Source organism: Cherax quadricarinatus, chromosome 93, assembly GCF_038502225.1.
Source record: "Cherax quadricarinatus isolate ZL_2023a chromosome 93, ASM3850222v1, whole genome shotgun sequence".
NCBI lineage: Eukaryota > Metazoa > Arthropoda > Malacostraca > Decapoda > Parastacidae > Cherax > Cherax quadricarinatus.
The window spans coordinates 11,650,025-11,676,810 of NC_091384.1; the positions used below are offsets into that span (position 1 = coordinate 11,650,025).

Genomic DNA, 26,786 nt, shown 5'->3' on the forward strand with positions numbered 1-26,786 from the left:
AGAGTGTAGGTACTGTACTTCCCACCTCCAGCAATCACCCCTCCTTCAGAGTGCAGGTACTGTACTTCCCACCTCAAGCAATCACCCCTTCTTCAGAGTGCAGGTACAGTACTTCCCACCTTCAGCAGTCACCTCTCCTTCAGAGTGCAGGTACTGTACTTCCCACCTCCAGCAGTCACCCCTCTTTCAGAGTACAGGTGCTGTACTTCCCACCTCCAGCAGTCACCTCTCCTTCAGAGTGCAGGTACTGTACTTCCCACCTCTAGCAATCACCCCTCTTTCAGAGTACAGGTGCTGTACTTCCCACCTCCAGCAGTCACCTCTCCTTCAGAGTGTAGGTACTGTACTTCCCACCTCCAGCAGTCACCCCTCTTTGAGAGTAAAGGTGCTGTACTTCCCACCTCCAGCAGTCACCTCTCCTTCAGAGTGCAGGTACTGTACTTCCCACCTCCAGTAGTCACCTCTCTTTCAGAGTGCAGGTGCTGTACTTCTCACCTCCAGCAGTAGCCTCTCTTTCAGAGTGCAGGTACTGTACTTCCCACCTCCAGCAGTCACCTCTCTTTCAGAGTGCAGGTACTGTACTTCTCACCTCCAGCAGTCACCACTCCTTCAGAGTGCAGGTACTGTACTTCTCACCTCCAGCAGTCACCTCTCCTTCAGATTGCAGATGCTGTACCTCCCACCTCCAGCAGTCACCTCTCCTTCAGAGTGCAGGTTCTGTGCTTTCCACCTCCAGCAGTCACCTCTCTTTCAGAGTGCAGGTACTGTACTTCTCAACTCCAGCAGTCACCCCTCCTTTAGAGTGCAGGTACTGTACTTCTCACCTCCAGCAGTCACCTCTCCTTCAGAGTGCAGGTACTGTACTTACCACCTCCGGTAGTCGCCTCTTCTTCAGAGTGCAGGTACTATACTTCCCACCTCCAGCAGTTACCCCTCCATCAGAGTGCAGATACAGTACTTCCCACCTCAAGCAGTTACCTCTCCTTCAGAGTGTAGGTACTGTACTTCCCACCTCCAGCAGTCACCTCTCCTTCAGAGTGCAGGTACTGTACTTCCCACCTCCAGCAGTCATCTCTCGTTCAGAGTGCAGATGCTGTACGTCCCACCTCCAGCAGTTACCTCTCCTTCAGAGTGCAGGTACTGTACTTCCCACCTCCAGCAGTTACCTCTCCTTCAGAGTGCAGGTACTGTACTTCCCACCTCCAGCAGTCACCTCTCCTTCAGAGTGCAGGTACTGTACCTCCCACCTCCAGCAGTCACCTCTCCTTCAGAGTGCAGGTACTGTACTTCCCACCTCCAGCAGTCACCTCTTCTTCAGAGTGCAGGTACTATACTTCCCACCTCCAGCAGTCATCTCTCGTTCAGAGTGCAGGTACTGTACTTCCCACCTCCAGCAGTCATCTCTCGTTCAGAGTGCAGGTACTGTACTTCCCACCTCCAGCAGTCACCTCTTCTTCAGAGTGCAGGTACTATTCTTCCCACCTCCAGCAGTCATCTCTCCTTCAGAGTGCAGGTACTGTACTTCCCACCTCCAGCAGTCACCTCTCCTTCAGAGTGCAGGTACTGTACTAACCACCTCCAGCAGTAACCTGTTCTTCAGAGTGCAGGTACTATACTTCCCACCTCCAGCAGTCATCTCTCGTTCAGAGTGCAGGTACTGTACTTCCCACCTCCAGCAGTCATCTCTCCTTCAGAGTGCAGGTACTGTACTTCCCACCTCCAGCAGTCATCTCTCGTTCAGAGTGCAGATGCTGTACTTCCCACCTCCAGTAGTCACCTATCCTTCAGAGTGCAGGTACTGTACTTCCCACCTCCAGCAGTCACCTCTCCTTCAGAGTGCAGGTACTGTACTTCCCACCTCCAGCAGTCACCTCTTCTTCAGAGTGCAGGTGCTGTACTTCCTACTTCCAGCAGTCACATCTTCTTCAGAGTGCAGGTGCTGTACTTCCCACCTCCAGCAGTCACCTCTCCTTCAGAGTGCAGGTACTGTACTTCCCACCTCCAGCAGTCACCTCTTCTTCAGAGTGCAGGTACTGTACTTCCCACCTCCAGCAGTCACCTCTCCTTCAGAGTGCAGGTACTGTACTTCCCACCTCCAGCAGTCACATCTTCTTCAGAGTGCAGGTACTGTACTTCCCACCTCCAGCAGTCACCTCTCCTTCAGAGTGCAGGTACTGTACTTCCCACCTCCAGCAGCCATCTCTCCTTCAGAGTGCAGGTGCTGTACTTCCCACCTCTAGCAGTCATCTCTCCATCAGAGTGCAGGTACTGTACTTCCCATCTCCAGCAGTCATCTCTCCTTCAGAGTGCAGGTACTGTATTTCCCACCTCCAGCAGTCATCTCTCCTTCAGAGTGCAGGTACTGTATTTCCCACCTCCAGCAGTCATCTCTCCTTCAGAGTGCAGGTGCTGTACTTCCCACCTCCAGCAGTCACCTCTTCTTCAGAGTGCAGGTACTATACTTCCCACCTCCAGCAGTCATCTCTCGTTCAGAGTGCAGGTACTGTACTTCCCACCTCCAGCAGTCATCTCTCGTTCAGAGTGCAGATGCCGTTCTTCCCACCTCCAGCAGTCACCTCTTCTTCAGAGTGCAGGTGCTGTACTTCCTACTTCCAGCAGTCACCTCTTCTTCAGAGTGCAGGTGCTGTACTTCCCACCTCCAGCAGTCACCTCTCCTTCAGAGTGCAGGTACTGTACTTCCCACCTCCAGCAGTCACCTCTTCTTCAGAGTGCAGGTACTGTACTTCCCACCTCCAGCAGTCACCTCTCCTTCAGAGTGCAGGTACTGTACTTCCCACCTCCAGCAGTCACCTCTTCTTCAGAGTGCAGGTACTGTACTTCCCACCTCCAGCAGTCACCTCTCCTTCAGAGTGCAGGTACTGTACTTCCCACCTCCAGCAGCCATCTCTCCTTCAGAGTGCAGGTGCTGTACTTCCCACCTCTAGCAGTCATCTCTCCATCAGAGTGCAGGTACTGTACTTCCCATCTCCAGCAGTCATCTCTCCTTCAGAGTGCAGGTACTGTATTTCCCACCTCCAGCAGTCATCTCTCCTTCAGAGTGCAGGTACTGTATTTCCCACCTCCAGCAGTCATCTCTCCTTCAGAGTGCAGGTACTGTACTTCCCACCTCCAGCAGTCACCTCTTCTTCAGAGTGCAGGTACTGTACTTCCAACCTCCAGCAGTCATCTCTCCTTCAGAGTGCAGGTGCTGTACTTCCCACCTCCAGCAGTCACCTCTCCTTCAGAGTGCAGGTACTGTACTTCCCACCTCCAGCAGCCATCTCTCCTTCAGAGTGCAGGTGCTGTACTTCCCACCTCTAGCAGTCATCTCTCCATCAGAGTGCAGGTACTGTACTTCCCATCTCCAGCAGTCATCTCTCCTTCAGAGTGCAGGTACTGTATTTCCCACCTCCAGCAGTCATCTCTCCTTCAGAGTGCAGGTACTGTATTTCCCACCTCCAGCAGTCATCTCTCCTTCAGAGTGCAGGTGCTGTACTTCCCACCTCCAGCAGTCACCTCTTCTTCAGAGTGCAGGTTCTGTACTTCCCACCTCCAGCAGTCACCCCTCCTTCAGAATACAGGTACTGCCCTCCTCCAGGAGTCACCTCTCCTTCAGAGTGCAGGTACTGTACTTCCCACCTCCAGCAGTCACCTCTTCTTCAGAGTGCAGGTACTGTACTTCCAACCTCCAGCAGTCATCTCTCCTTCAGAGTGCAGGTGCTGTACTTCCCACCTCCAGCAGTCACTTCTCCTTCAGAGTGCAGGTACTGTACTCCCCACCTCCAGCAGTCACCTCTCTTTCAGAGGGCAGATGCTGTACCTCCCACCTCCAGCAGTTACTCCTCCTTCAGAGTGCAGGTACTGCACTTCCCACCTCCAGCAGTCACCTCTATTTCAGAGTGCAGGTACTGTACTTCACACCTCCAGCAGTCACCTCTCCTTCAGAGTGCAGGTACTGTACCTCCCACCTCCAGTAGTCACCTTTTCTTCAGAGTGCAGGTACTGTACTTCCCACCTCCAGCAGTAACCTCTTCTTCAGAGTGCAGGTACTATACTTCCCACCTCCAGCAGTCATCTCTCGTTCAGAGTGCAGGTACTGTACTTCCCACCTCCAGCAGTCATCTCTCGTTCAGAGTGCAGATGCCGTTCTTCCCACCTCCAGCAGTCATCTCTCGTTCAGAGAGCAGGTACTGTACTTCCCACCTCCAGCAGTCACCTCTCCTTCAGAGTGCAGGTACTGTACTTCCCACCTCCAGCAGTCACCTCTTCTTCAGAGTGCAGGTGCTGTACTTCCCACCTCCTGCAGTCATCTCTCCATCAGAGTGCAGGTACTGTACTTCCCACCTCCAGCAGTCATCTCTCCATCAGAGTGCAGGTACTGTACTTCCCACCTCCAGCAGTCATCTCTCCTTCAGAGTGCAGGTGCTGTACTTCCCACCTCCAACAGTTACCTCTCCTTCAGAGTGCAGGTACTCTACTTCCCACCTCCAGCAGTTACCCCTCCTTCAGAGTGCAGGTACTGTACTTCCCACCTCAAGCAGTCACCTCTCCTTCAGAGTGCAGGTACTGTGCTTCCCACCTCCAGCAGTTACCTCTCCTTCAGAGTGCAGGTACAGTACTCCCCACCTCCAGCAGTCACCTCTCTTTCAGAGTGCAGATGCTGTACCTCCCACCTCCAGCAGTTACTCTTCCTTCAGAGTGCAGGTACTGCACTTCCCACCTCCAGCAGTCACCTCTATTTCAGAGTGCAGGTACTGTACTTCCCACCTCCAGCAGTCACCTCTCCTTCAGAGTGCAGGTACTGTACCTCCCACCTCTAGTAGTCACCTTTTCTTCAGAGTGCAGGTACTGTACTTCCCACCTCCAGCAGTCACCTCTCCTTCAGAGTGCAAGTACTGTACTTCTCACCTCCAGCACTCACCTCTCCTTCAGAGTGCAGGTACTCTACTTCCCACCTCCAGCAGTCACCTATCCTTCAGAGTGCAGGTACTGTACTTCTCACCTCCAGGAGTCACCTATCCTTCAGAGTGCAGGGACTGTACTTCCCACCTCCAGCAGTCACCTATCGTTCAGAGTGCAGGTACTGTACTTCTCACCTTCAGGAGTCACCTATCCTTCAGAGTGCAGGTACTGTACTTCCCACCTCCAGCAGTCACCTGTCCTTCAGAGTGCAGGTACTGTACTTCTCACCTCCAGGAGTCACCTATCCTTCAGAGTGCAGGTACTGTACTTCTCACCTCCAGGAGTCACCTATCCTTCAGAGTGCAGGTACTGTACTTCCCACCTCCAGCATTCACTTCTCCTTCAGAGTGCAGGTACTGTACTTCCCTCCTCCAGCAGTCACCTCTCCTTCAGAGTGCAGGTACTGTACTTCCCACCTCCAGCAGTCACCTCTCCTTCAAAGTGCAGGTACTGTTCTTCCCACCTCCAGCAGTCACCTCTCCTTCAGAGTGCAGGTACTGTACTTCCCACCTCCAGCAGTCACCTCTCCTTCAGAGTGCAGGTACTGTACTTCCCACCTCCAGCAGTCACTTCTCCTTCAGAGTGCAAGTATTATACTTCCCATCTCCAGCAGTCACCTCTCCTTCAGAATGCAAGTACTGTACTTTCCACCTCCAGCAGTCATCTCTCCTTCAGAGTGCAGGTTCTGTACTTCCCACCTCCAGGACTCAAATCAGTCAACCAAATTTCCTTGAATCTCTTTATAAATGTTATTTTGCTCACATTCCAACAGCACGTTAGGTCTTAAAAACCTCTTGCCTCCACTCACTCCTGTCTAACATGCTTATGCATGCTTGCAGGATGTCTAAGCCCGCTCACACAAAGCTTCCTTTGCCCACCCCCCTCTCCAATCTTTCTTATGACGAACATTACCACACTTCCCTTCCACTAGAGATTTATACGCCCTCCAAGTCAATCTATTTTTTTCCCTGCTCTCTAAAAGTCCAAACACCTCTACAACCCCTCATCAGACTTCTGGAGGATACTTTTAGAAACCCTCACCTCCTTATAATCTCCAAATTATGAATTTTCTGCATAATATCCACACAGCACATTGCACTCAGACATGACGTCTCCACTGCCTCCAACCTTCTCCTTGTTGCAACATTCACCACCCATGCTTCGCACCCATATAAGAGCGTTGGAATAACTATACTCTTCCATATTGTATTATTTTTGTTACTACTACTACTACTACTACTACTACCACTACCACTAGTGAACATCGAAATGGTACCTCACTAGTATTACACCTCACTCTGAGCCTTTATATACCCTCTGTGTCCATGTATTATTTGTAATGGCTTGATAAAGCTCCTGGAGAGCGAAACGTTGCCACAATAAATGTCACATTAGTTGCACTTGTGTCCTTTTACTTTACATATTGTCGGTAATTCTACCAACTTCATTACAACTATACTCTCATACATTCCCTTCTTTGTTTCTATAGATAACGTCCTTTGTCTCCACAGACTCCTCAGTGCGCCATTAACTTTTTTCCTCTCATATCTATGATACATCTCGTCTTTCACATGACCATATTCTGACAAGTCAACTCCCAGATATCTGAAAACATATACGTCCTCTCTACTTACACCCTCCAATTTGATATCCAGTCATTCGTTACATATTTTTTTTGATTCCCATTATCTTGCACTTTCTTACATTCAGTTTCAATTTCCTGTTTTTTTTACACACTCTCCCAGATTCGTCTCCCAACCTCTGCAACTTTTTTTCAGAATCTCCCTAAAGCACAGTGTTATCAGGAAAATGCAACTGTGACTTCACTCAATTTGTGGTAGATTCCTTATCTTTCAATCCCACACCTCTTGCCAACACCCTAGCATTTACTTCTCTTACAACTCCATCTATAAATATATTGAACAACCATGGTGACATCACACATCCCTGTCTAAGGCCTATTTTTACTTGGAAATTATCTCCTTTTCGCTTACATATCTTAACCTGAGCCTCACTATCCTCATAAAAACTCGTAACTGCTTTTAGTAATCTGTCACCTATTCTACACGCTTGCAACATCTGCCAAAATGCTCCCTTATTACTCTATCATATGCCTTTTCCAAATCCATAAATGCAACGAAAACCCCATAACTTTTATCTAAATACTTCACTGTAAACACTTCGTCTATACTTTCTCTAAGTTCCCTAAAGCCTCGTTGTTCATCTTCGATCCTGTTCTCCGTCTTACTCATAATTCTTTCAATAATAACTCTACCATACACCTCAACAGGCTTATTCCCCTGGAGTTCTTACACTCTATTGTCTCTATTCTTTTATACAAAGGAACTATGCATGTTCTCTCCCAATCTCTCGCTCATGCGTTTATTAAATAAAACCATTCCTAACCTATATCTCCACCTGCTTGTAAAAAATCTGTCTTGATTCCATCAATCCCATCTGCTTAACCCATCTACTCACAGCTTCATGTACCTCCCCCACACCCACATCTGACTCTTCCTCACTCCCAAACGATGTCATACCTCCCTGGCCAATGCACGAAATCAGTTTTCCTATCTTCATCAACATTTAGCAGTTCCTCAAAATATTCTCTCCATCTTCGCGATACCGCCAACTCTCAATCTAATAAGTCTCCTCTTCTAGTTTTAACTGTCGAACCCATTTATTCCCTAGCCTTTCTCAGATAATTAATCTCTCTCAAAAAATTTTCCTAATTCTCAGCAAAATTTGTTGATAACATCTCACCCCACCACCTCATTTGCTTTCCATTAATATTTTTTCACCACTCTCTTAACCTATTTTTTCTTTCCATATATTCCTCTCTCCTTATATCACTTCTACTTTGTAAAAACCTCTCAGATGACACTCGATTCTGCATGACAGTGTCTTCCATTGCAGACACTGCAAGGCTCCAGGCGGACATCAACCAAATCTTTCAGTGGGCTGCAGAAAAAATATGAAGTTCAACGATGAGAAATTTCAATTACTCAGATATGGTAAACATGAGGAAATTAAAACTTCATCAGAGTACAAAACAAATTCCGGCCACAAAATAGAGCGAAAAACCAACGTCAAAGACCTGGGAGTGATCATGTCGGAGGATCTCACCTTCAAGGACCATAACATTGTATCAATCGCAGCTGCTAGAAAAATGACAGGATGGATAATGAGAACCTTCAAAACTAGGGATGCCAAGCCCATGATGACACTCTTCAGGTCACTTGTTCTATCTAGGCTGGAATATTGCTGCACACTAACACCACCTTTCAAGGCAGGTGAAATTGCTGACCTAGAAAATGTACAGAGAACCTTCACGGCGCGCATAACGGAGATAAAACACCTCAATTACTGGGAGCGCTTGAGGTTCCTGAACCTGTATTCCCTGGAACGCAGGCGGGAGAGATACATGATTATATACACCTGAAAAATCCTAGAGGGACTAGTACCGAACTTGCGCACGAAAATCACTCACTACGAAAGCAAAAGACTTGGCAGACGATGCAACATCCCCCCAATGAAAAGCATGGGTGTCACTAGCACGTTAAGAGACCATACAATAAGTGTCAGGGGCCCGAAACTGTTCAACTGCCTCCCAGCATACATAAGGGGGATTACCAATAGACCCCTGGCTGTCTTCAGCAGGCACTGGACAAGCACCTAAAGTCGGTACCTGACCAGCCGGGCTGTGGCTCATACGTTGTTGGATTGCGTGCATTCAGCAGTAACAGCCTGGTTGATCAGGCTCTGATCCACCATGAGGCCTGGGGTGTTGACCCTTGGAACTCTCTCCAGGTAAACCCCAGGTCCAGGTATGCTAACTTTTTCTCTCTCACTACTCTCTTTACATCATCATTCCACCAATTGCTCTTCTTCCCTCCCACACCCACTTTCCTGTAACCACAAACTTCTGCTGAACACTCTAACACAACATTTATAAATCATTGATTATACTCTCACTAGTCCATCTTTCTACCAATAGTTGCTTATATCTTACCCTAACTGCCTCCTCCTTGAGTTTATAAAGCTTCACCTCTCTCTTACTTTCTGGTACCATTATTCTTGCATCCCATCTACATTTTGCTATTATTGGAACTACAATAAAATGATCTGCAACTATGTTCCTTAAATTTTCAAAAAACTAAGTATCTTTAAAAGAGGTTAGACAAGTACATGAGTGGGTGTGAGATGGAGTGAGATGGACCTGTCTAACCTGGGCCAGTAGGTCTACAGCTGTGCTTCTTCCTTCTTTATTGTGGAAACGTTTCGCTAAACAGTCTCTTCCTCAGTCCAATGCAAGTAAGAATGATAAAGAACAGAGGCAGTTTGAGGCAATCAGTTCCTCAATCTCCTGATCTTCACCATTCTTCCTTCTATTGGACTGATGAAGCCACTGTGTGGCGAAACGTTTGCTCATGATAGACACTCAATTATTGCACATAAATGGTCCAAGTCGGACCGAAACGTCGTCGTAAGCTCCTCTCTTCTATATGCAGGTTATTTATGTATTGCACATGTGTCTAATTTATCAACTTGTCCAAGGTTCTCTGAACCATTCATCCACAAGTGAGTGATGTGACTTGGACCTGCCTAGCATGGGCCAGTTGGCCAGATGGATTGCTCCTTCTTATATCGTAAAGCTATTGGGACAATGTTCACGATGACCTGATACACTTCTACACACAGCGATACATTGTGACAGTGTTCAACTATGTATGACTCACGAAATCGTAATGACACGATTGCAAACAAACCATACCACAGGCGGGGATAGAACCCGCGGTCATAGAGTCTCAAAACTCCAGCCCGTCGCGTTAGCCACTAGACCAGCTAGCCACAATAAGATTCGTCCAACTAGGTATATTTCTACACCATAGGAAGGTTAGCACAGGCCACCACTGTGACCACAAATGCACGTTTTTACAGACGAATCTCCAGCTAGCATGGCAGTGACGAACTCTAGCTCAAGTCCCCTCAAAGCCGTTAACATGACTCACGAAATCGTAATGACTATGTATATTTTCTACCTTTCAAAGGAAAATTATATAAATTATATAAATTATATAAATTATATGCTTATACTATGTAATTATTTTTAAATACAGTTATTGTACTCGGTTTTTCCATACTTGTGAAAGTATGAGGATTCACGGAATCGTAATGACACGATTGCAAACAAACCATGCTACGGGTAGGGTTTGAACCCGCGGTCAGTCTCAAAACTCCAGACCGTCGGGTTAGCCACTGGGCCAGCTGGTTACAATAAGATTCATTCAACTAGGCATATTTCTACATCATGTTGACGGCTTTTAGGAGACTTGAGCTAGAGTTCGTCACTGCCACGCTAGCGGGAGATTCATCTGTAAAAATTTGCATTTGTGGTCACAGTGGTGGCCTATGCTAACCTTCCTATGGTGTAGAAATATACCTAGTTGGATGAATCTTATTGTGGCTAGCTGGTCCAGTGGCTAACGCGACGGTCTGGAATTTTGTGACTCTCTAACCGCGGGTTCTATCCCCACCCGTGGTATGGTTTATGATAAGGACATTCTACTGAAAGAAATTCCTCACTAAATATACTAGGATCTTTGAAAATGGTAACAGTTTAATTGTATTTTAACAACGTCACACTCTAGGTGATTTCCAATTTTTTTGGTCCATGACACAAAAATTGAAATCATATTTTTCTCATGACCCTCATGGTTCCAGTAAGTTTTTAACACCCCTTCCCCCCCCCAAAAAAAAAAAAACTGGTATTGGTACGTGTTTAGCAGCCTAGCAAATCTCTGTTGATTTATATATTATAGAAAAGGAAATTATGGCGGTTGTTTCTCAGCTTTGGGCCAGTAGGCCTTCTGCAGTGTTCCTCCATTCTTATGTTCTTATTCTTTTTTTTAGTTTTGCTTTTTTGACTTGTAAAATTTTAAGGTTTTCCATTTTAGTGATAGAGATCAATGTGCAATTGGAAAAATTTAGATTTAGAAAGGATATAGGAAAGCACAGGTTTGGCAATAGAGTTGTGGATGAGTGGAACAAACTCCCGAGTACAGTTATTGAGGCTAAAACGTTGTGTAGTTTTATAAATGGGTTAGATAAATACATGAGTGGATGTGGGTGGGTGTGAGTTGGACCTGACTAGCTTGTGCTGCTGGGTGGGATGCGGTGCTCCTCTCTCAAGTGACGTGTCTGACCTCACTAGGTCAAGGGATTGGCTTAAGCCGGTACGAGAACTGGAGCTGCCTCGAATGGGCCAGTAGGGCTGTTGCAGTGTTCCTTCTTTCTTATGTTCTTATGTTCTTACTTGGTTGTCGAACCCAGGTTCGGCACTAGCAACTTTTTAGGACTCGTAATGTTTATAAGAGAGATAAGATAAGATTTCGTTCGGATTTTTAACCCCGGAGGGTTAGCCACCCAGGATAACCCAAGAAAGTCAGTGCGTCATCGAGGACTGTCTAACTTATTTCCATTGGGGTCCTTAATCTTGTCCCCCAGGATGCGACCCACACAGTCGACTAACACCCAGGTACCTATTTGCTGCTAGGTGAACAGGACAATAGGTGTAAGGAAACGTGTCGAAATGTTTCCACCCGCCGGGAATCGAACCCGGGCCCTCCGTGTGTGAAGCGGGAGCTTTAGCCACCAGGCCACCGGGCCACAAGCCACCAGCCACTAGTCTCTTTTGTTTAATAATAATGGTAGAATTACCAACAAAATGTCGTGAAAAGGACGCAGATTCAACTAATTTTGATATGTTGACATAAACCATACCACGGGTGGGGATAGAACCCGCGGTCAGAGAGTCTCGAAACTCCAGACCGTCGCGTTAGCCACTAGACCAGCTAGCCACAATAAGATTCATCCAACTAGGTATATTTCTACACCATAGGAAGGTTAGCATAGGCACCACTGTGACTACAAATGCAAGTTTTGATTTGACAGATTTGACAGCAACTTCAAAGTATCTTAATGTTTTGCCAGAGGAATATATTTCAGGATTTTGGTATATATTCCCAAGTGGAGGTTCTTCAGTTTTAGTAAATTAGGTTACCCATAAATAGCGTCTCAGTGCTGAAGTTCAGAAACGTAATTCTAATGTATACTGGAGAAAGTTTACCTGGAGAGAGTTCCGGGGGCCAACGCCCCCGCGGCCCGGTCTGTGACCAGGCCTCCTTTTGTAATTTTGTGTGTACTCACCTAATTGTGGTTGCAGGGGTAGAGACTCATCTCCTGGCCCCGCCTCTTCACTGAGTGCTACTAGGTCCTCTCTCTCCCTGCTCCATGAGCTTTATCATACCTCATCTTAAAGCTATGTATGGTTCCTGCCTCCACTACCTCACTTGTTAGGCTATTCCACTTCCTGACTACTCTGTGACTGAAGAAATACTTTCTAATATTGTGTGTGTGTGTGTGTGTGTGTGTGTGTGTGTGTGTGTGTGTGTGTGTGTGTGTGTGTGTGTGTGTGTGTGTGTGTGTGTGTGTGTGTGTGTGTTGTGTGACACTCGGGCATGATAAATCCGCCAAGAGCGAAATACAAGACTCCAAATGAGACAACCAAGCAACAGTCTCTCCCAACATAGCCATCGACAGAACTGATATCTCCTTAACACAGAACTTACAATCTGCCATCATATTAATAGTATTTACCAAAAGTTTGCTTTTTATACCTAAATCAACGAGGCCTCAAGTAGCTTCCACATTGGAAAAACGGTAAGTTGGCTGTGACATGATGTGAGACACTAATTATGAATTTAGGGAGTTTACTCAAGGAGATGTTTTGTTAAGAGTAACGAAACGTTTCTTAGAAGTAAATGGACTGAAGTGTACTTTAGTTTTTTATACATTGCCAAAATTCGCTAGCCTATTGAGTGAAGTCATTGATTCTCTATCAGCTACCGAATCATGGCACAGCATCTTGCTAGTCTTCCTCCTGGTACAAAAAAATATGCAAATAAAACACCTGAAAACCTTTAAGCACACAGCCCAGTTTATCAAGGAGATATAAGAATAAACTTTACGGGAACACTAAGGCTCTAAGAATCCCAAAGGAGCACAACCTCTACAGTACACACATCTGCTTATAGTCTTTACATTACCATTGACCTCACTGACAGAGTCAGTTCCTGACTATGGAACTGAACTTCTCCAGGCCGAGGGACTGACAACCTCAAATTCTACGACTTTAAGGGTGATGGACTGATTACATCGTCTTCACATCTCTACTGTTCCTGCCTACCTTCTGTTTTCGACTGAAGAAGCCTACTGTGTAGGCGAAACGTTTCGGAATAAAGTTGTCTAACTGTTGCATATGTGTCTTACCTAACAACCTGTCGGTATTGTATACCATTTTGATGTTCATCAAAGCCTTTAAAGACAGTAGGCCATGATTACTAGGGTTATCAGGTGGTCTAAGCGGTTTAAGCTGCAAACAAGTACCTTCCTACCTGGAGTCTACCTGGAAGGTGTTCCGGGGGTCAATGCCCCCGCGGTCCAGTTCTTGACCAGTCCTCCCGGTGGATCAAAGCCTGCTCAACCAGGACGTTACGGCTGGTGGCACGTACTCCAACGTACGACCCACAGCCCGTACTCAGAAACCTTGCAGTAATAAAAGCTTTTCCAGAAACTTGCGTCTTGTCTTCAACATTGTCAACAGTCCGCCATTTGGAAAACGGAACTAATCTTACAGAACTCGAGATATACAGTAGCATCTTTGCATGTGATCTGGTGTGGGCTCCATGCTGGTACTGAATACTCGTGGATGAGCCTGACACATGTGAATTCACAGAGATACCTTATGTAGTTTGCTCGAAGATTTACTTTTAAGACATATACCAACTGAGTATATAATTCTGGTGGTATTTTTCGCTGCTATATTGGTCGGAATGACAAACACTCATAGTTTTTTCTATATTTCTCGCGTCTTCCCTCCCAAACTGTACTCATTCTCTTGTCTCTCAATCTCTCAAAATTTAGAACCTAACTTACATTTAGGTTAAAGTCTAATCAGCAAATGTTGCCTAATCAGTTTTTCTAAATCTTCTGACTGTATATCTCCATCATCAACTTGACTCAAGAAATCGTAATGACACGATTGCAATCGTGTCATTACGATTTCGTGAGTCATGTTGACGGCAGTGAAGGGACTTGAGCTAGAGTTCGTCACGGCCACGCTAGCTGGAGATTCGTCTGTAAAAACTTGCATTTGTGGTCACAGTGGTGCCTGTGCTAACCTTCCTATGGTGTAGAAATATACCTAGTTGGACGAATCTTATTGTGGCTAGCTGGTCTAGTGGCTAACGCGACGGTCTGGAGTTTTGAGACTCTATGACCGCGGGTTCAATCCCGGCCGGGGGTATGGTCCATCATCAACTAATTATATTGTTCTAATTGTTACAAGGAACACTATTCCATCTGGTTGGTTGTTTACATCAAATATGAATGGAAGCCCTGGATGTGGCTAACACAGAAGACCTTCTCTGGAAAGTGTCACTTGTTCATTCGCATCCTTTTTATTTTTGGTCTCCACGAGTTTCTAGTGGAATTCCAACAGGGTAATTAGGCACAGTAATTGTCCATAGCAAACCACTTTCTCTTCAGATGTTCAGTTTTGTTGTCGCCCTTCCCATCTCGTTGGCCAGTATTTATGTCAGTGTTTTGTTGGATCAGTGGTAACAACTTAGGATCACACCCTTATAAGAAAGGTTCAATCCTGAAACGGGTGAAAGTGTCGTGCATATTTTCTGTACACTTGACACTGTTCACCTAGCAGTAAGTAGGTACCTGGGTGATGGTCACCTTATACCTGTTGTCCCTGTTCACCTAGCAGTAAGTAGGTACCTGGGTGTTAAACGACTACTGCGGGTCGCATTCTGGAGACGAGGACCAAAAAATGAACCACAATGCAATTAATCCAGATATCTTTTGCTTAAGTTATACTGAGTTACTAACCCTCCTGTGTTATCCTGGGCTGCTAACCCTCCCAAGTTAACGATCTGCATAAAATATACACTACACAAATAACCCGCACATAAAAGAGAGAAGCTTACGACGACTTTGTCAATGGTCCAAGTCGGACCGAAACGTCGTCGTGAGCTTCTCTCTTTTATGTGCGGGTTATTTGTGTATTGTTCCAGTCACGGTATTGTGCCTTTTGTTATTTAAAATATACACTGTTGGTATAATAACTATATTTATCGTTTATTGGCTCTCCAGTAATTGTCCCATTTCCTTTATCTCTTTTCATTATTGGGAATCGCCTGAGATATGAGTGGAAGTCAAGTTGGATCTAAAACAGGGCAGAGTAGCTTCAATTCCATGAATGAAGAACCCTTCAATAGCATCTGGGCATCCTACTTGGAGGGCATTCCGGGGATCAACGCCCCCGTGGCCCGGGCCACGACCCAGTCCACGACCCTACTGGTAAAGTGCAAATAAATTCGTAGATTATCGCCTCTTCTCAGTACATTACCCATTAATAACGATTTCGTCAAATCCAATTATCTAAGCCGTCTCGTAAATATAATTTGTGTTTCCAGTGAGCTCCTGCGTCCTAGAGCAAAACTCTCGCCTCTTATGATTCACGAAATCGTAATGACACGATTGCAAACAAACCATACCACGGGCGGGGATAGAACCCGCGACTCTCTGATCGCGGGTTCTATCCCCACCCGTGGTATGGTTTGTTTCCCCTCTTAGATTCTTTAATTCATTACTGCCTGGAATTTTCTGTATATATTCTCACTTTCTGTGTATGTAATTACGTTATTGTACCCACTTTATCTGAAGTCAATTTGTAAATCTTCCCATTTTCTCTATCTGAACTAGATGATTCACGAAATCGTAACGACACAATTTCCGAAAACCGCGAGTTCAAAGCCCGCCCGTGGTATGATTTGTTTCTCTGTCTGGAGTAACGTAAATATGAGCCTTGCATGATGATAATATGTAAATATATGACGTCACGCAACGTAATCTTACTAGAAAAAGAAAATTAAAATCTATGACGCCGTGTCAATATAGGCCTACAATAATTACGGAATATAGGCCTAAGACAGTATGCAAAACACGGAGCTTACGAACCTATGACACAATATCAACATAAGCCTACCACGATAAGGAAATATTTACTGATGACACCATGGTAACATAGGCCTACTGTAATTGTAATATAGATCTATAAGACTATGTTAACATAGGCTTACTATAACAAGAGAGTATAAACCTATAATACCTATGTTAAGCCTACCACATTAAAGAAAAATAAACCTATCATACCATGCCAACATAGGCCTACCAGTAAAAGCCTCTGATATTATACAAACGTAAACTTTTCGTTAATGTAGCATAAATCTATGACAATATGCCAACATAGGCCTATCATATTATAGCAGCGTAAGCCTATAACCGGCCCATAACGGACCCAAATATTTTCTAAAATTTCCTGTCTAATTTATGGGTTAGTAGTGAATTTATATGCTAACATAAGCCTATGCTTGTGCTACTAGGCCTGATGCCGTGCTCCTTCCTTAAGTGGAAGTGACCTGACTAGGTGGGTCATTGGTCTAAGCAGGAGGGCAACACTGACTTCCTTCGCATGGGTCAGTAGGCCTCCTGCAGTGTTCCTTCTTTATTATGTTCTTAATGCATTATAAACCTAAGTTATACGATAATATGATGAAATAAGTCTAAAAAACTGCACTTAGTCTAGATTAGGCATGATTGGTTAGAATATATTAGGCTTGGATAGGCACTGCTTTCTTTAGAAATGATTACATTTGGTTTTCCACGACTTAATCCAAAATATGCTGTGTAGCGATCCCTTGAATTATAAATGCGGTGATAATTAGGCTCCTCTACGAGAGCTGATGCGTAACTAATTACAAAATCACATGTGACTAAGACCGTGTCAGGAGACGCTTTGTCCTCATTACTGAAATACATTAATCACACCACCTAGACTAGGCTAGATTAATATTTTTTTTTTCTCTCAGGTTTACTTATGTATGGTTTTCTCAGACTATATTCATTAACAGTGCCTTAAATTTCTCGATTTGGTAATTTTGGATATAGTATTTTGCAGGAAACAGCGTTTAATTTACAAAGTTACACTCACAATGGGGCTTTGTAGTCGATGCAGTTCCACTTTGGACAGTGGAGTCTAAAGTGGGATATTATCAAGTTGATTATGTAAAGTAAAAGGACACAAGTGCAACTAATGTGACATTTATTGTGGCAACGTTTCGCTCTCCAGGAGCTTTATCAAGCTTGATAAAGCTCCTGGAGAGCGAAACGTTGCCACAATAAATGTCACATTAGTTGCACTTGTGTCCTTTTACTTTACATATTGTCGGTAATTCTACCAACTTTATTGTATTACTTTTGTCACTACCACTACTACTACTACTACTACTACTACTACTACTACTACTACTACTACTACTACTACCACTAGTGAACATCGAAATGTTACCTCACTAGTATTACCCCTCACTCTGAGCCTTTATATACCGTCTGTGTCCATGTATTGTTTGTAATGGCTTGATAAAGCTCCTGGAGAGCGAAACGTTGCCACAATAAATGTCACATTAGTTGCACTTGTGTCCTTTTACTTTACATATTGTCGGTAATTCTACCAACTTTATTACAAGTTGATTATGTTCCACTGTGGGTGAAATCTGGGACGATGAAGAATTCCCATGCTACAAATTAATTTGAAATTACTATTTTTTTCTTTATGACACTGTCTACCTATTGGAGACTAGAAAATGTTCCAGCGATCACCGGGATAATGAGTTCCCAGCTTCATTTATCATGCAGGAAACACTGAACTGAAGAAAGTTCCCTGCTTCATTTATCATGCAGGGAACACTGAACTGAAGAAAGTTCCCTGCTTCATTTATCATGCAGGGAACACTGAACTGAAGAAAGTTCCCTGCTTCATTTATCATACAGGAAACATTGAACTGAAGAAAGTTCCCTGCTTCATTTATCATGCAGGAAACATTGAACTGAAGAAAGTTCCCTGCTTCATTTATCATACAGGAAACACTGAACTGAAGAAAGTTCCCTGCTTCATTTATCATGCAGGAAACACTGAACTGAAGAAAGTTCCCTGCTTCATTTATCATGCAGGAAACACTGAACTGAAGAAAGTTCCCTGCTTCATTTATCATGCAGGGAACACTGAACTGGAGAGAGTTCCCAGCTTCATTTATCATACAGGAAACATTGAACTGAAGAAAGTTCCCTGCTTCATTTATCATACAGGAAACATTGAACTGAAGAAAGTTCCCTGCTTCATTTATCATACAGGAAACATTGAACTGAAGAAAGTTCCCTGCTTCATTTATCATGCAGGAAACACTGAACTGAAGAAAGTTCCCTGCTTCATTTATCATGCAGGAAACATTGAACTGAAGAAAGTTCCCTGCTTCATTTATCATGCAGGAAACACTGAACTGAAGAAAGTTCCCTGCTTCATTTATCATACAGGAAACATTGAACTGAAGAAAGTTCCCTGCTTCATTTATCATACAGGAAACATTGAACTGAAGAAAGTTCCCTGCTTCATTTATCATGCAGGAAACACTGAACTGAAGAAAGTTCCCTGCTTCATTTATCATACAGGAAACATTGAACTGAAGAAAGTTCCCTGCTTCATTTATCATACAGGAAACATTGAACTGAAGAAAGTTCCCTGCTTCATTTATCATGCAGGAAACACTGAACTGAAGAAAGTTCCCTGCTTCATTTATCATGCAGGAAACACTGAACTGAAGAAAGTTCCCTGCTTCATTTATCATGCAGGAAACACTGAACTGAAGAAAGTTCCCAGCTTCATTTATCATGCAGGGAACACTGAACTGGAGAGAGTTCCCAGCTTCATTTATCATACAGGAAACACTGAACTGAAGAAAGTTCCCTGCTTCATTTATCATGCAGGGAACACTGAACTGAAGAAAGTTCCCTGCTTCATTTATCATGCAGGAAACACTGAACTGAAGAAAGTTCCCTGCTTCATTTATCATGCAGGGAACACTGAACTGAAGAAAGTTCCCTGCTTCATTTATCATGCAGGAAACACTGAACTGAAGAAAGTTCCCTGCTTCATTTATCATGCAGGAAACACTGAACTGAAGAAAGTTCCCTGCTTCATTTATCATGCAGGAAACACTGAACTGAAGAAAGTTCCCTGCTTCATTTATCATACAGGAAACATTGAACTGAAGAAAGTTCCCTGCTTCATTTATCATGCAGGAAACACTGAACTGAAGAAAGTTCCCTGCTTCATTTATCATACAGGAAACATTGAACTGAAGAAAGTTCCCTGCTTCATTTATCATACAGGAAACATTGAACTGAAGAAAGTTCCCTGCTTCATTTATCATGCAGGAAACACTGAACTGAAGAAAGTTCCCTGCTTCATTTATCATGCAGGAAACACTGAACTGAAGAAAGTTCCCTGCTTCATTTATCATGCAGGAAACACTGAACTGGAGAGGCATTGCTGCTGTTCTTGACTGCTAATTAAGAAACTAGGAGAAAAAATAAGTCAGAGTTTTTCTAGCTGGTAAGATGCTTAACATTCTTGAGATTTTGACAGTTTTCGGTACCGCCGCTGTCTCTAAAGACAAGACATAATTAGAAAGAAAATAGGATAGGGAAAGGGACATGTAGGGACGGAGGGAGTGAGAAAGAAAGATAGTGAGAGATCTAAAATTTCTTTAAAGTTGGTAGCAAAAAAATATAGTGTAAGTTTACAAAAAAAGGTATCTAAGACTCATTTTGCTATGTTTTTTAATAATATAATGGCATTAATTAATGCTCTACCATAAGGAAGTTCAGGCTATTGACCAACGACTCACTGAAATGTCGAAGATTGAATAATCAGGGAAATGCATTGGCGAAATCTCTGAAGTCATGATGGAAGTTCAGAAGTAGAGCGCACTTGTGTCCTCAGTGCCGCGGCTGGCAATCCTTCCTCAGTAGAAGGGCGCCTCCTAGACCCAGTACCCAGCTGTGTTGGCGGTGGTACGAAGACAAATGGAGGGGACAGCGAGCCTTCATGGTTTGGTGGGGCACCGGCAGGGGCAGATACGAGAGAGGAAGGTCGCGAAAACCCGACCCATCTGTACGTACCAAGGACCTCTTCGTCGGTACATTCTTTCCCCTGTGGTGCTTCCTGAAGACGCTACGGCAGATTCAACACCGTCGTTACCTTCACTAGTCACAGCAGTGGCCGCAGCCGCCTCATCCTGAAATGTAAGAGCCAGTTTAAGAGGTTTAATACTTGAGGTTTAATACTTGGGTATCTTAGATGTTCCACCATCCAGTGACTTTATCAGAACAAAAACAAGGACATAAGAGAAACATACAACAAACAGTGGAAGATGAGGTAATCACATAAGGATCACATCTCTCGATATATGTACAGTACCTTTGAGTGTATTTAAAGAGAAAAGATGCACACATCTGAGTATATATGCAGAAAGATACACACAACAGTGTGTATATGCAGTGAGTAATGTCTATGCAGTGAGTAGTGTATATGGAGTCTGCATACTGCAACACAGGTATTCACAAAACCCAGCCCACCCACCTGAGAGACGTCATGTCCCACGAAATAGTAATAACACGATTGCAAAGAAGCCAGGGAACAGGTGGGGATTGAACCCATGGTAAATAAGTTCTCAAAGTCACAAGCCAGTGACTTTAAGAACAAAAATAAAAACTCCCTTAACTCGCAATCATTGTATTTTAAAAACCAAAACTTTTATCACATTTCTAAGACTTTCTCACTTAGTTCATATGGAAAATTAAGTCCCGTAATTATAACTCTCACTAGTTGGTACTTCCTCGGCTCATTAACTTGTAATATAGGTAGATATAACTCGATCTTAGATCATAAATACACAGGTGCAGCTTACCTGTAGCCTGTAGAGAGTTCCGGGGGTCAACGCCCCCGCGGCCCGGTCTGTGACCAGGCCTCCTTAGGTCAGTGTCCCAGGATGCGACCCACACCAGTCGACTAACACCCAGGTACCCATTTTACTGATGGGGAACATAGACAACAGGTGGAAAGAAACACGTCCAATGTTTCTACTCTGGCTGGGAATCGAACCCAGGCCCTCACCGTGTGAAGCGAGAGCGTTAACCACCAGGCCACCAGAGCCCTTGCAGGATTATCATCATTATAACACAGGGATCATGTGTAGCTTGAAGGATTATCATTATTATAACACAGGGATCATGTGCAGCTTGTAGGATTATCATTATTATAACACAGGGATCATGTGTAGCTTGTAGGATTCTCATTATTATAACACAGGGATCATGTGTAGCTTGCAGGATTATCATTATTATAACACAGGGATCATGTGTAGCTTGTAGGATTCTCATTATTATAACACAGGGATCATGTGTAGCTTGCAGGATTATCATTATTATAACACAGGGATCATGTGTAGCTTGCAGGATTATCATTATTATAACACAGGAATCATGTGTAGCTTGCAGGATTATCATTATTATAACACAGGAATCATGTGTAGCTTGTAGGATTATCATTATTATAACACAGGGATCATGTGTAGCTTGTAGGATTCTCATTATTATAACACAGGAATCATGTGTAGCTTGCAGGATTATCATTATTATAACACAGGAATCATGTGTAGCTTGCAGGATTATCATTATTATAACACAGGAATCATGTGTAGCTTGCAGGATTATCATTATTATAACACAGGAATCATGTGTAGCTTGTAGGATTATCATTATTATAACACAGGGATCATGTGTAGCTTGTAGGATTATCATTATTATAACACAGGGATCATGTGCAGCTTGTAGGATTATCATTATTATAACACAGGGATCATGTGCAGCTTGTAGGATTCTCATTATTATAACACAGGGATCATGTGTAGCTTGTAGGATTCTCATTATTATAACACAGGGATCATGTGTAGCTTGTAGGATTATCATTATTATAACACAGGGATCATGTGTAGCTTGTACGATTCTCATTATTATAACACAGGGATCATGTGTAGCTTGTAGGATTATCATTATTATAACACAGGGATCATGTGTAGCTTGTAGGATTCTCATTATTATAACACAGGGATCATGTGTAGCTTGTACGATTCTCATTATTATAACACAGGGATCATGTGTAGCTTGTAGGATTATCATTATTATAACACAGGGATCATGTGCAGCTTGTAGGATTATCATTATTATAACACAGGGATCATGTGTAGCTTGTAGGATTATCATTATTATAACACAGGGATCATGTGCAGCTTGTAGGATTCTCATTATTATAACACAGGGATCATGTGTAGCTTGCAGGATTATCATTATTATAACACAGGGATCATGTGTAGCTTGTAGGATTATCATTATTATAACACAGGAATCATGTGTAGCTTGCAGGATTATCATTATTATACCACAGGAATCATGTGTAGCTTGTAGGATTATCATTATTATAACACAGGGATCATGTGTAGCTTGTAGGATTATCATTATTATAACACAGGGATCATGTGTAGCTTGCAGGATTATCATTATTATAACACAGGAATCATGTGCAGCTTGTAGGATTATCATTATTATAACAAAGGGATCATGTGCAGCTTGTAGGATTCTCATTATTATAACACAGGGATCATGTGTAGCTTGTAGGATTCTCATTATTATAACACAGGGATCATGTGTAGCTTGTAGGATTATCATTATTATAACACAGGGATCATGTGTAGCTTGTACGATTCTCATTATTATAACACAGGGATCATGTGTAGCTTGTAGGATTATCATTATTATAACACAGGGATCATGTGTAGCTTGTAGGATTCTCATTATTATAACACAGGGATCATGTGTAGCTTGTACGATTCTCATTATTATAACACAGGGATCATGTGTAGCTTGTAGGATTATCATTATTATAACACAGGGATCATGTGCAGCTTGTAGGATTATCATTATTATAACACATGGATCATGCGTAGCTTGTAGGATTATCATTATTATAACACAGGGATCATGTGCAGCTTGTAGGATTCTCATTATTATAACACAGGGATCATGTGTAGCTTGCAGGATTATCATTATTATAACACAGGGATCATGTGTAGCTTGTAGGATTATCATTATTATAACACAGGAATCATGTGTAGCTTGCAGGATTATCATTATTATACCACAGGAATCATGTGTAGCTTGTAGGATTATCATTATTATAACACAGGGATCATGTGTAGCTTGTAGGATTATCATTATTATAACACAGGGATCATGTGTAGCTTGCAGGATTATCATTATTATAACACAGGAATCATGTGTAGCTTGCAGGATTAGCATTATTATACCACAGGAATCATGTGTAGCTTGCAGGATTATCATTATTATAACACAGGGAACATGTGTAGCTTGTAGGATTATCATTATTATAACACAGGGATCATGTGTAGCTTGTAGGATTATCATTATTATAACACAGGGATCATGTGTAGCTTGTAGGATTATCATTATTATAACACAGGGATCATGTGTAGCCCCTAGGATTATCATTATTATAACACAGGGATCATGTGTAGCTCCTAGGATTATCATTATTATAACACAGGGATCATGTGTAGCTCCTAGGATTATCATTATTATAACACAGGGATCATGTGTAGCTCCTAGGATTATCATTATTATAACACAGGGATCATGTGTAGCTCCTAGGATTATCATTATTATAACACAGGGATCATGTGTAGCTCCTAGGATTATCATTATTATAACACAGGGATCATGTGTAGCTCCTAGGATTATCATTATTATAACACAGGGATCATGTGTAGCTCCTAGGATTATCATTATTATAACACAGGGATCATGTGTAGCTCCTAGGATTATCATTATTATAAAACAGGGATCATGTGTAGCTTCTAGGATTATCATTATTATAACACAGGGATCATGTGTAGCTTCTAGGATTATCATTATTATAACAGGGATCATGTGTAGCTTGTAGGATTATCATTATTATAACACAGGGATCATGTGTAGCTTCTAGGATTATCATTATTATAACACAGGGATCATGTGTAGCTCCTAGGATTATCATTATTATAACACAGGGATCATGTGTAGCTCCTAGGATTATCATTATTATAACACAGGGATCATGTGTAGCTTCTAGGATTATCATTATTATAACACAGGGATCATGTGTAGCTTCTAGGATTATCATTATTATAACACAGGGATCATGTGTAGCTTCTAGGATTATCATTATTATAACACAGGGATCATGTGTAGCTTGTAGGATTATCATTATTATAACACAGGGATCATGTGTAGCTTCTAGGATTATCATTATTATAACACAGGGATCATGTGTAGCTTGTAGGATTATCATTATTATAACACAGGAATCATGTGTAGCTTGTAGGATTATCATTATTATAACACAGGAATCATGTGTAGCTTGTAGGATTATCATTATTATAACACAGGAATCATGTGTAGCTTGTAGGATTATCATTATTATAACACAGGGATCATGTGTAGCTTGCAGGATTATCATTATTATAACACAAGGATCATGTGTAGCTTGTAGGATTATCATTATTATAACACAGGGATCATGTGTAGCTTGCAGGATTATCATTATTATACCACAGGAATCATGTGTAGCTTCTAGGATTATCATTATTATAACACAGGGATCATGTGTAGCGCCTAGGATTATCATTATTATAACACAGGGTTAACTTAAATACCATTAGTAAAATATACCATGCAGATCTGATATTGCAGAAAACATTATGGCAACACTAACATTATGGCAACACTAACATTATGGCAACACTAACATTATGGCAACACTAACATTATGGCAACACTAACATTATGGCAACACTAACATTATGGCAACACAAACATTATGGCAACACTAACATTATGGCAACACAAACATTATGGCAACACTAACATTATGGCAACACTAACATTATGGCAACACTAACATTATGACTACACTAACATTATGACAACACTAACATTATGGCAACACTAACATTATGGCAACACTAACATTATGGCAACACTAACATTATGGCAACACTAACATTATGGCAACACAAACATTATGGCAACACTAACATTATGGCAACACAAACATTATGGCAACACTAACATTATGGCAACACTAACATTATGGCAACACTAACATTATGACTACACTAACATTATGACAACACTAACATTATGGCAACACTAACATTATGGCAACACTAACATTATGGCAACACTAACATTATGGCAACACTACCATTATGGCAACACTAACATTATGGCAATACTAACATTATGGCAACACTATTATGGCAACACTACCATTATGGCAACACTAACATTATGGCAACACTACCATTATGGCAACACTAACATTATGGCAACACTAACATTATGGCAACACTAACATTATGGCAACACTACCATTATGGCAACACTAACATTATGGCAACACTAACATTATGGCAACGCTATCATTATGGCAACACTAACATTATGGCAACACTAACATTATGGCAATACAAACATTATGGAAACACTATTATGGCAACACTAGCATTACTGCAATACTAACATTATGGCAACACTAACATTATGGCAATACTAATATTATTGCAATACTAACATTACGGCAATACTAACATTATGACAACACTAACATTATGGCAACACTAACATTATGACAACACTAACATTATGGCAATACTAACACTATTGCAATACTAACATTATGGCAACATTAACATTATGGCAATACTAACATTATGGCAACACTAACATTATGACAACACTAACATTATTGTAACACTAACATTATGGCAACACTAACATTATGGCAATACTAACACTATTGCAATACTAACATTATGGCAACATTAACATTATGGCAATACTAACATTATGGCAACATTAACATTATGGCAATACTAACATTATGACTACACTAACATTATGGCAACACTAACACTATGACAACACTAACACTATGACAACACTAACATTATGGCAACACTAACATTATGACAACACTAGCATTATGACAACACTAACATTATGACAACACTAACATTATGGCAACACTAACATTATGGCAACACTAACATTATGACAACACTAACATTATGACAACACTAACATTATGACAACACTAACATTATGGCAACACTAACATTATGACAACACTAACATTATGGCAACACTAACATTATGACAACACTAACATTATGGCAACACTAACATTATGACAACACTAACATTATGGCAACACTAACATTATGACAACACTAGCATTATGACAACACTAACATTATAGCAACACTAACATTATGACAACAATAACATTATGGCAACACTAACATTATGGCACCACTAACATTATGACAACACTAACATTATGACAACACTAACATTATGGCAACAATAACATTATGGCAACAATAACATTATGGCAACACTAACATTATGGCACCACTAACATTATGACAACACTAACATTATGGCAACACTAACATTATGACAACACTAACATTATGGCAACACTAACATTATGACAACACTAACATTATGGCAATACTAACACTATTGCAATACTAACATTATGGCAACATTAACATTATGGCAATACTAACATTATGGCAACACTAACATTATGACAACACTAACATTATTGTAACACTAACATTATGGCAACACTAACATTATGGCAATACTAACACTATTGCAATACTAACATT

General features: G+C 42.2%; 1 protein-coding gene across 1 annotated transcript in view; it reads right to left on the reverse strand.

Annotated features, from left to right (window-relative positions):
• Window positions 1-19,472: 19,472 nt before the first annotated feature.
• The window catches only part of LOC128703523 (uncharacterized), a 586,091-nt gene continuing 578,777 nt past the window's right edge, over window positions 19,473-26,786 (reverse strand). Inside the window, exon 7 of the mRNA XM_070104691.1 lies at window positions 19,473-20,228. Within this exon, the coding sequence (XP_069960792.1) occupies window positions 20,037-20,228 (192 nt within the window). The 3' untranslated portion in view covers window positions 19,473-20,036. The remainder of the gene's footprint in view (window positions 20,229-26,786) is intronic.